The sequence below is a fragment of the Mastigoproctus giganteus genome, chromosome 2, assembly GCF_048544385.1.
Source record: "Mastigoproctus giganteus isolate SK-2022 chromosome 2, ASM4854438v1, whole genome shotgun sequence".
Lineage (NCBI taxonomy): Eukaryota > Metazoa > Arthropoda > Arachnida > Uropygi > Thelyphonidae > Mastigoproctus > Mastigoproctus giganteus.
The window spans coordinates 13,167,061-13,179,316 of record NC_143576.1 but is presented as its reverse complement, the minus strand read 5'-3'; the positions used below and the strand labels follow the sequence as shown (position 1 = coordinate 13,179,316).

Sequence of the window (12,256 nt, the reverse complement as noted above, 5' to 3'; positions counted from 1 at the left end):
GGCTATCTCCCAGATTCCTCCCGACGACTTCTACACCTGATGTTACGATGCCACCTTCTGTAGCATCGGGAGTCACAGTGCCTACCTGTTTCATACCCACCGTTCCTATGTTAACCGTTTCAGCTCCACAAGAGGATATATCGGCACCTGAAACATCCTCTCCATCTCCCGCCGTTCCGTTATCTTTTACATCTCACTCTACAGTACAAACAACGTTGACATCTGCCATCACCACTCCGATGGTATCCACACCCGCTGTTACGGTGTCAGCAGCAGATTCTACAGTGAATTTAAATCAAGAAATTATTCTATCTCAATCTAGCCAAGAATCTGATATTCACGTGACACTCTCAGAACTTTCTTCACCGCTCCCCACACCTTCAACTGAAACTGCTACAGAAACAACTCATGTTGTTACCGAAACTATAAATCCTGGCCTCGACAGTGTGTCTACAATAACATCAGCTCAACCTGCAATGCCGTCAACAGAAGAATTTGATGAGCCTTTCGAAGTAAAAAGCGACAAACCACCCACTCCCCCTGCTTCTGTAAAAATTGACATCCCACCTGATGTGCCTCCCGACACGGAGTCAGAAAAACCGCCTTTAATAGATCTGCCATCCTCTCTGCCCAACAGACCTCCGTTAAGGCCCTTAGGTCGGCACAAACTCGGTACCAATGTTCACCAACCTTCTGTACCTTCTAAGCAGCTACCACATCTCACTTCCACCGGAAGAATGTCCATGAATTCTGGCAGTCAAAGAAGGACTTCACATTCGAGATCCTCAACTCAACCGCCACCAACAGGTAAACGTTCCGTGCAACTTCCACTAACGCTAGGGAAAAAAAGTAGACATTCTTCTCCTCAGGGTAAACAATCTTCCCAGTCCATAACCAATAAATTATCAGTGCACGGTTCTCTCGTGTCGTCTCGTCAAGGAACGCATTCTGTTTCTCATCATTTGTCATCTGATCAACCGACCGCCTCTGACTCGGTACAAAAAGAAAAAGCAGATAATATCACAGTCCCTGATAAAGAGGCAACTTCTGCTGGAAGTGAAGGTACACCCGGAGATCAAAAGGATGATAATGAAAGCGACAAAAAATCAGATGACGGAAGTGGTGAGGGAGCTGAGAAAAAAGATCCCATCAAGAGACTTATACCAATGTGTAAGAAAGGAGAATGGGGTGGAGTTGAAATGGTTCTCCGACAACTAGTAAGAATTGGCCTTCCTCCTAATATAGCTGATGAGGTAAGTGAACTGATATCCAAGTAACAATATGTATTTATTTTTTCAGACAGGAATATTACAAAGTGCTTAATAAGCATTATTTCATTCAGATGAAACGAACTGCACAATTCGTTCACAACTATCGGATCGAATACTTTATTAATATGATATAATATGTAATATATTATATTAATAATGAATATATAATTTCCTAGTTGTTTTGCGCCTGAAAATATTGATAGAGTCAGTTTGTAAACTTGGATGAGTTATACCTACCACATATCTGATTTAAAAAAAAAAAAAAAAAAAAAGGGTAAACTTTTATAATGTAACATAAGCCTTAAATTAAAGGTTACTCTATAAAGTTACTAAATATACAGCAATTATTTTATTTTCGCTTTTTGTTTCTCTGTAAATTTCTCCTGTTGTTGCTATTTAATACACTGTATTTTGTAATTGAAAACTCCTGCTTCAGTAATGGTCTAAATATCTGCTCCCTAATGATGGAATACGAAAATGAGGAAAAATACCTGTTTACGAAAATGAGAACTGGGTTTTGATCTGGATTTGATATCTGATAGATTTTAAGACATCATCCCCGTCATTGTGAGGAATCCGAAAGAATAAATAATACAAAGGCCACCTTTTCTTATTAGACAAATGAAAATACACACACACACACACACACACACACAAAAAAAAAAAAAAAAAAAAAAAAAAAAACGAAAACATCCATTACTCAATAAGGCTAAGGCTTTAAACTCTTTAAACAATTTAGCTACACGATTTTATTATGTAAATAGTTTTCCCCCTACCAAATAACCTAAGCTAAGAATCTGCAGTCATATAATAATAGCGCGAAGTTATTTGGGATTGAGAATGAAGCCATAGTACAGCGTTTCCCAAACTTTTTTTAGTGACGGAACACTTTTCATCTCACAATATATTTTCATCTTACAATTTGTTGACGGAACACTTACGAATCGCCGAGGTCGGTAAGCAGTCGGGACGCTGTACCCTTAACTGAATCTAGACCACATACAATGCACTGTGCATCAGGAGCATCTTTATTTCCAACATATGCAAAGCCGAAATTCAAATAACTGTCATCATACTTTCATTTTGGTCTTTTATTGGTGGGTTCCTGTTTTTTTTTTTCACTTCGCATTTTTGGGAAGCAAAAGGCTGCGATTGTTCATCCTCACTTGTGATAATATTGTGTTCATTTTCATCGACCACTGTTGCGAAATTTGAAGTACTTGCCTCTCGTTTTAAAGTTCTATATTTTAACCACAAATCTATGGTCATTTATTTTAATAATAATATTTCGAAATACTGATAATTATTAAAAAAAAAAAAACAAGTTTAGTTATGATATCGGTTCGCTTCCTCCTCTCCTTCAACCCGTGTACTCCAGGCTAAATCGGATACGAATGGCATATTAGACTACTACATTGCTACTTTTTCGTAGATGTCATTACCTCTACGCATACTTCTCTATGCAAAGCCCACCAAAATAGTGTTCCGCAGCCTATTTGATTATTAGTCTATGTCAGTACAGTAAATTAATAACCGAAAAAAAATCAAGTTAAAAATTATAATGATACAAAAGTGGTGGCCGCTACAAATATGCAAAATTTATTTATTTTATTATTATTTTTTTAATTATTAATTATGATTTTTCACGGAACACTTGTTCACATCATGGAACACTAGCGTTCCGCGGAATACAGTTTGGGAAACTCTTCCATAATATATGCGAGGAAAGATAAAGCGAATTGATATGGCAGTACAAAGAGAGGATTAGCTAACCTCGACGGACCACTGAGATCCCCCTTACTATTCACCACTTTATTTCCTTTTTTTTTATAGTCAAATTTTAAAGCAGTTGATCATGAGATGGGAATGCAAAATTCAAAATTTAGTAGTCGAGCCAACTCATTTATTTGTAGTTACTGGTTTCTGACATACACAGCAGAAAGAAAGAAACTGAGTGCACATCTCTGTCTCCACTTCTAAATATTGTTTGTGTGTGTATATATATATATATAACTGTACATTTATATACGGCGCAGAGCAGTGCAAATAGAGAGGGGGATGCGTGGATGCGATGCACCCGGGCACCAACACAGAAGGTGTCCTAAAATGTTTCTTAAATGATTATAATTATAACAAAAGAAAGGCGAACACCAAAACCAACCTTGCAACCAGGTCACCAGAGATCAATGCACGGTCCAGATAAGAGGAAAACCATTTTTTTCGTAAAGGGAAAATATTTTAAAAAGAGTTTTTATTAACATAATGCGTTATAAAATTACAAGAAATAATGCTACACGATGTTATTCACGATAATATGTCACATTACTTGACTACTAGGGAGAAAATGTCTTCCGTTCAGCTTTACAAATAAGACGTTTTTATTATCGCGTGTGCAACGCCGAAGCTCATCCGATTAGATGACTTCCATTAGCCTAGATATCACTTTATGGCAGGTACAGGCATTCAGGTTTGAAAACTATTTTTAAAGTGGGAATCTTGCAGTCTTTATGATAAGTCTATTCGATATTTCAAGTGAAGAATAAAGTAATACTGAAGACCAAACTTTTTTATTGCTGGTGAGAGAAAAGGGAAATTTTTAAGTAACTTATTATGAATAGGCGGCTTCTTTAAAGAATACAATTTCATCACAGACGCAATCTGCGCGCTCTATAAACAAAAGTTCGAAGTTCTTAAAACCAGCAATTTTAATTATAATCAAAATACCAAGAAACATGTATAATTAAAATGCTGCTTTTTAACTCTTTCAAAAAATATAGATCGAACAATCCTCAGAGCGAAAAATTAAGAGGCCTAAAGTCTGGAGAGTAGGATAGGTATGTGCAATCAGTGCCTATTGAGATTATCCGATTATTGAAATAGTTTTTTAGCAGCGTTACTGTTGCAGTAAATGTGTGAAATGTTGAGCCATCCAGTTGGAACCAGCGACTGGCCAGCTACAGGTTTCTAAAGAAACAAATTCTTCGCAAATCTCCAATAAATAACAACTAAAACAACTTTCTGATATCGCTTTTAATTGACGTTACTATTAATCGGTAAAATCTTCTTAATTTAGGAGTTTTGACTAGAGAGATAGCAAATCATGCGGCAACTTCTTCACACTATAATAGGAATTTCAAAGAATTCCTGCAAAGAATGAAAACCAAGAACTCGTGCTTTTGTGTGCCTGAGAAAGTAGCACGGAATTGGCCTGTAAACCAGATAAGCTTTTAAAAAAGTCTCATTCTTCATAAATGCAAAACCAGAATATATGGGCAAAACATTCCATATCCTGCCTATCTGGGTCGCCTAACACTCGCATCATTTGAAATTTTAAGAAAAGTGGCTTAAGGATATATAAATTATTAGAACTGACCAGAGTGATATTTCAATGCCTCTGGAAACACTAAATTTTCTTTGGTGACTACAGTCCTGCATGGAAAAGAAGACCCATGTTCTGATTGTTATTTATGCTAAACTTCCTGCTCCGAGTGGCTTTCTAGTTGTGCTTAGACATTAATAGTACGTATTAGGAAATTTACGCCCAAGTTGTAGAGCCTTCTTTTCGTCAATGAACATTATTTTAGTGTCAACGAAAATTGTGTTCACCAATTAATACTTTCTTTTTTTAAGGCGAAGCATATTGTAATAACCATGCGCGCGCGCGCACACACACGCACACACACAAAAGTCAATATTCAGTTCAATACCTGCACGCAGTAAGAAGCAGATATGTCCAATTTAATGCACGCACAGTACCGGACACTTTCGATATACTGTGTTATACTTCATTGTATTTTAAAGACGAAATGCACAGGGCATAATAGAATATGGGTTTAAATAACTATATAATATCGGTGTAGATACACCATAGTTTACCCATAAATTAAACTACGTACATAGTGTAAAGGCATTGCTTTTAATTGTATTAATAGGGTACCTGCCTACCCACCGATGATAGGCCAACAGCTTTGAAACGGTGCCGTCTGGGTAGTGCTATCCACTGAGAATAAATAACAGTAGTCTTCTCTACTAGAGAAGCGTTACTTATTCGAAGTAGTGCAATACCTGGTATCTCGTTGTGAAGGTAGCCACAATATGAGATACAATTATAAACTATGCTTTAAACTATGTACGTAGTTTAATTTATGGGTAAACTATGGTGTATATACACCGATATTATATACTTGATTGTGCACAACCCTGTATTTGTTCAAACCCGAGTCCAGATGTTTCTCGATGAAAATAATGAGAAACAACATATTGAAAAATTGGAAGAATCATAGCCAGCATAATACCATACTATAATGCAACAGTTTTGGTTGCGATAATTTTGTTGCATCTTCAACTGATAAATAATTATATAATCATTCTGTACAGCAGTGCTATGGTTTGTGATTACTTACAACTAACCTACAGCTCAGATTTTTATTCCAGTCCACTTTAATATTATCATTTGACTTTCATTTAAATTATTAGAATTAAAATTGAAATTTTCTTTAATAGTACAGTTTTAATACATTTAAAGTTTTTTTTTTATTGTAGCATTTTTACTACACTTATCTCAGTATGACGTAGATTTTTATATGCTTCAGTGCTTTAATTTGCCGTACATCGCAATTTATCCCGTTGTGTATATACGGGGTGGAATAAATTTTAAAAATAATAAATAAATAATAAATACAATAACGCACGCCGTTATGGTTGCGTAACATCTTGATTTGAAATACAAAAACTCTGCATCCCGCAGTTTCTTAAGCGAGACAGTGAATACTCCCTTCAACAAGCTGAATATTTAGGAACAAAAATGCGATAGCTTGTGTGCAAAAGACGAGGCGCCACTTAGGAAGGTATAAACGAATATAAGAAACAGTTAATATTTTATTTATTGAATATTTAATAAAACCTTTCATTGGAAAACTAGCATTTCGGAAAAAAGTCACCCTGCGGTGTATGTTTTGTTCATTGCTTCACTACTTCTAGGCTTTCCAGTTAAAACTTCCTCAGCTCGAGTTGCAAGAATCCGACACAGTATTTCGTTTCCTTTCTCCGAATTTTTGTGTGGAAATCTAGTTGTAGATCATGCGTGTATTGTGAAATGATAGTTTATTTTTTCAGTTAGCAGTGCTGAATGTTACTAGTGCATTTACGACGATTCCAGTGTTATTGACATCGTCGCAGATCATCATGTAATCTCATTAAATTAACAAAAATGGTTTCATCGATTCTAAATACTAAAAAACGCTGCGTGAAAGAATATTAAGATGAGCAACTAATAGAAAAATATACTAGGTTAAACACAGACTCCATTTAAATGAACACATACTAACTGCGTAAGTTTTTAAGCGCATTCTCATGTATATATATAACATAAAATAAATAAATCTGCAGCCATTGTCAATCCACTGCTGGATGAAGGCCTCCTCAACAAGTCATGTTGAGGGAACGGACCATAATCTGTCACGCTGGTCCAGATCGACCGCAGTCAGGGGCTTGAATCCAGGTCTACTCAAAGAGCGTGTGCAGTAGCACACACTCTTTGAGTAGACCTGGGTGTATATATATATATATATATATATATATATGACCTGGGTATATATATATATATATATATATACACGCGGCCCGGCCAGGGTTCGCACTAGCGCGGTGTATCTGACTCAGCCGTGCTACCTTATTACATAGAATGTAGTTGCTTTAGCGAGATTGAATTTATAGTGTCATCGATTTCATTTTAAGCGACTTTCTTATCCGAGACAACTGTTTCGTGGCACTTTGTAGTTTCTCGATCAGTCAAAATTTAGCCTCTCTACATTGTACCTACTTTTTTATTACAATATATTTTTCATTATGTATCTTTCAACTCAGCAACTCTCAGAAACAGCGTGACATAATACTTAAAAGACCCCCTTAGTCGGCTTAAGTCTGCTAGTGACAATATCAGTGTCAGCTTCCGAGTTGAGTGAAAAGTGACTTCATTGTGTGTGTTTTGTCATTGAGTGAATTTATATTTTATTTCAATAGTAACACAAACATAATGGCTTTAAAGCGTGCCTCTACATCCGAAAGTGATCCTGGGAAGAAAAAATCCAGAAACATTGTCATTGCATAAGAAAATGATTGTTTTGGAGAAAATATAACAAGGAAGAAAGTATGCATCTTTAGTTAAAGAAAAAGTGCAAGAACAAAATTAAAGCAAGATTAGGTTGGCAAAAAACTCTGCAAGTGCGTGCAAAATCCACTTTTGTTAATCGACGTGATACATTTATTGAAAAAGTGGAACATTTTGAATTTGGATAGAAGACCAAAGGAATAGAAATGCGCCTCTTAGTTCTAATAGGATCAGGTGCAAGGTCCAACGTATCACAAAGTGTCACGCTGCTAGTGCAATGGTGGATCAAGTTTCAGGGGCATCCAAGGATTCAATATATGGTTCAATATATTAAACAAGTAATATAATTTTTTTTTTTTTTTAAAGTCAATTCCTACTTAGGTCAACAAAGAAAAATTTTATTTTAGTTACTTTTTATTAAATAATTACAAAGCAAAATAGAAAGCGAATTTCCTTGCAATTTTCCATTTTCCTTTCTATATATGGTGTTGGACTATTATTTTTATTCACATGTTTCATTTTCCATTTTGTTCCCTCCTTGACTCAGACTAGAACCCAGAATGAAAAAAGAATCTGAAAAAGAAATTTTTTTCCAGCGATCTACACGCTTCGCCACTGACGGTATTTATTCCTAAATTTATATCCTGCTAAATATCTTATATAAGAGAAATTTTTTTCTCCCACATAAAACTAAAATTAATTAATTAAATTTAATTAATGAATTAATATTTGAAAAAACTGTATTAACATCAAGTGTCATCCACTACAAGTTTAAAAAAATGTATTTGAACTTGAGTGGATGAATAACAAAAATTTATCGATTTTCGCAAGAATTGAACTCGCATTCTTCACCTTCACGTGAAAAATACTGAAATCCTTGCATTTTACAGATTGAGCTACTGCCTGTTGATTTCAATTTTTTTCCTAAATTTATATCCTGCTAAATATCTTATATAAGAGAAATTTTTTTCTCCCATATAAAACTAAAATTAATTAATTAAATTTAATTAATGAATTAATATTTGAAAAAACTGTATTAACATCAAGTGTCATCCACTACAAGTTTAAAAAATTTATTTGAACTTGAGTGGATGAATAAAAAGTATTTTATTAACGATTGAAAATTTGAACAAGATATATAAATATATATAGGGAGAGCGTGAACTAATAGCAGGAATTGAAAAAAGGGGCAAATCTGCACAATACTGTATTAAAGTTGTTAGTGAGATTGCCTCTACCGATGTGGAGGCAATGGAAATTTTTTTTACAGGAATTGAAATATGTAATAGAAGAGGGGAGGTACAGGGCAGATCAGATTTTTAACTGTGATGAAACTGTACTCTATTGGGAAAAAATGCCTGACAGGACATATTTATCCAAAGAAGAACGAGTTGCACCTGAATTGAAAAAGTGTCAAAGGGCAGAATCACTCTCCTATTTTGCAGTAACGCTTCTGGTGATTATAAATGCAAGCCTTTATTAGTGTATCGTTCAGAAAACCCAAGGGCTTTGAAAGGCAAAAATAAATCCTCTCTTCCCGTTTACTGGCGGTCGAATAGAAAAGCGTGGATGACTGGTTCACTGTTTAGTAAGTGGTTTGAGCATTGTTTCGTACCTGAAGCTGAAGGATATGTGAAAAATAAGAAATCATCATTCAACGTGCTCCTTATCTCAGTTCAACTCCGGCTTGTATCTCTGTAAAGAACAGTATCACTACAAATGGGCCAGATATGTGAATAACGTAGGTTTGTGTGTATTATGTGTGTTCTGTTATTCTATTCTGGCCCTTGGCTACCCAGAAGCATTAGACAATGCTCCAAGTCAGCCAGTGTCACTTCTCGATTGCAATTCAAATGTAAAACTTGTGTTTTTTCCTCCGAACAAAACATCAATTTTACATCCCCTAAACCAAGGGATTATTTCGACTTTTAAATCTTATTATCTAAGAAGAAGCTTCACAAATCTTGTTGATAAAATTGAAAAATTTCCAGATAAAAACATGTGCCAATATTGGGCTGAATTCACACAATAATTCACACAATACTAACAGGTGAATTCACACAATACTAACAGGTATTGAAATAATTCAACAGTCATGAACTGAAATGAAGAAGTCAACTTTGAAGCACTGTTGGAAGAAGCTACTCCCTGAAACAGGAAGTGACTCACAAGACCCCAATATTATTCAGACAAAAGTTGAGAAAATTATTAAACTTACAAACATTTATTGGAGGTGAGCGATTTAGTGATATAGGGCAGGAAGAAATTTTAGAACATATTCATTCCCATCAGGAGGTATTAAAAATGAGGAGTTAGAAGAACTACTGGACTCCAATAAAGATATTTGTGAAGAAGACATGTGGACATGTGTATATGTAAAGGGCGGGTCCTAGAGCTCCGCTTCAACTCCGCCTCGGATCTCTGTGAAGAACAGTATCACTACAAATGGGCCAGATATGTGAATGACGTAGGTTTGTGTGTATTATGTGTGTGTGTTCTGTTCTTCTATTCTGGCCCTTGGCTACCCAGAAGCATCATTCACCTGGAGAGATGATTCTGGGTATTCGTCCACACCACGGGGAGGTGGACCAGTTCCAATAGTGCTCGTACTGTCCCAATTCGAGACGCTGACCCACCCGATGTAGCCAAAAGGTGGGCCAGATCCCTCCGGGGGGCCCACTCAAGAAGTAGAAGAAGAAGAAAATGAAGAGCAGAAGAAACCTGAGCTAACAAACAGGGGTATATCAAAGATTCTAAAAGCAGCCGACTACCCGAAGGAGAAGATTATGCAGGAAGATCCTGACTTTCATAGGAATGCGAAAATTAAGAGGCATTGACGATATTATGGTTTCTTATGTCGACATGAGAAAGATCATGAGAAACAGACAGACAATTATGGATTTTGTAAGTAAGTCAACTTCAACTTCAAAAGCATGTTCACCTTCTGCTAGCAATATCATCAATTGAATCTTTCTTCATATGTGTTGGTAAGTCATGGTCAATTAAAAGTTTTATTTTATTGTTTTACTTTTTTCAGCATTCAGTTTTATTTTAAATTTAGGCAGGAATTCATTTCGATTCCATAATGAAAGCGTATACCCGATTAAGTTTCTATTGTTTCCATAATTTAGTTTTGATTTTTTTTGGGGTTTAGTTTTCTTTCATCGTGTTTTCTTTTAACATAGGGGTCCTTTACATTTACGTTAGGGGCAGGAACTCGCTGTCACTCAGTTAGATCAATGGAAAGAGAGATGAGAAATTATGAAGGAAGTCAGACTCGCCGTTCATTTTTGAAACCTCCCATTTCAGCAAAAATTAGGATAGACAAATATTACTTCCTATATTTTATGTTTTTAGTTGGAATACATTTTAAATTATAAAGTGAAATTGTTAATTTCTTTTAAAAATAAATTGCACCATTTGTAACACGGATTATAGTTTTAATTTCCTACATAAAAATTTTCAGGATACCTGTTTTTCCATAACAACAGTACCCGCCGAACACGGAAGTTGGTCGGAACGTAACCCCCGCGCTCGACAGGGTGACTCGTATATACAGTGTGTCTCAAAAATATTGGTACAAATGTTTAGAGGAGGTAGGTAACATCTAAAGGAATGTGAATCGCATAGGAACCCATAACCGGAAACGTCACGGGAAAGTAGTAGCAGAGGCACAAGAAGCAGAAATGACACAAGACAGTAATTAGTGGCAAACATTTATTTGACATAATATTAACAATGGAGTACGAGATGGATGCATTTCATGATGTTACAACAGATGCTCGAAGGTTCCACCATGAGACGCGATGCATGCGTGACACCGACGCAGCATGGATTGGCAGACACGGTCGAACGCACCTGGCGTTTCTTTGACAGTAGCAGCAGCGCAGACGAGTCTCCCCACGTGATCCATTTCCGTCTCCACAAGCGATTCATACACGATAGATTTGAGGGACCCCCGACAGAAAGAAATCAAGGCTCGATAAATCAGTGAGCGTGGGGGCCAGGCAACGGGTCTACTACGGCCAATCCATCGAGGCACAAAACGCCTGTTCAAATGGTCACGAACACACCTTCCATAATGGGCAGCCGCCCCGTCATGTTGAAACAAAATGTTGCGTCTCACATTTGCTGGAACATCGTCAAGTAACCCTGGTAGAACTTGTTCAAGAAAGATCCGATATTTAGCGGAGTTCATGCGGGATGGTAACAGGTATGGGCCGACTAAGCAGTCACCGACCATACCTGGTATGGTCGGTGACATTTATTGCGAAGCGATGTTGTGCCGCATGGGGGCGCACACCGTGTGGGTTGTCGTGAGCCCACACATGAGCATTGTGCTGATTGAATAAGCCTCATCCGTGAACAAAGCATAGGCTGGAAAATTCAAGTCTTGAACACTTTCTTGGAGAAACCAATGCGCAAAAGCCACAAGTGCAGAATGATCTTGGAGGAGCAGTAACTGAACCTTTTGGAGATGAAAGGGTGTTTGTTTGTTTATTTGTTTGTTATTTGGTTTTTAGGAGCATTAGCAACTAAGGACATATTGCTCCGGGGATGCGGAAAGCTCATTCCTTGACCTTTCCGCATCCTCCATATTAGGTGGTCACGGGCTCGAACCCCAGTCTAATCAAGAAGCGTGTGCTACGCACTGCTGTCCTTGCCCAACTGGGTACGGAGGCGCCGAAAAGGGTGTAAGGAATCGTGGTGCCAGACACGCTGTACAGCGTGTCTGGCACCACGTTAATTAATTTACGCACTGCGTAAATTAATTAACTTGTCTTGCATATTATCAAATTTCAATATTTAACCTAACCCAATTCTGAATTTTAAATATTCAATTTAATTTATTTATCATTTATCATCGAATAAATAT

General features: G+C 36.7%; 1 protein-coding gene across 1 annotated transcript in view; it reads left to right on the top strand.

Annotated features, from left to right (window-relative positions):
* Window positions 1-239: 239 nt before the first annotated feature.
* Window positions 240-12,256, top strand: part of LOC150089170 (uncharacterized) — a 437,035-nt gene continuing 425,018 nt past the window's right edge. The window contains exon 1 of the mRNA XM_090389629.1: window positions 240-1,253. Coding sequence (XP_090245755.1) covers window positions 240-1,253 — 1,014 coding nt within the window. The remainder of the gene's footprint in view (window positions 1,254-12,256) is intronic.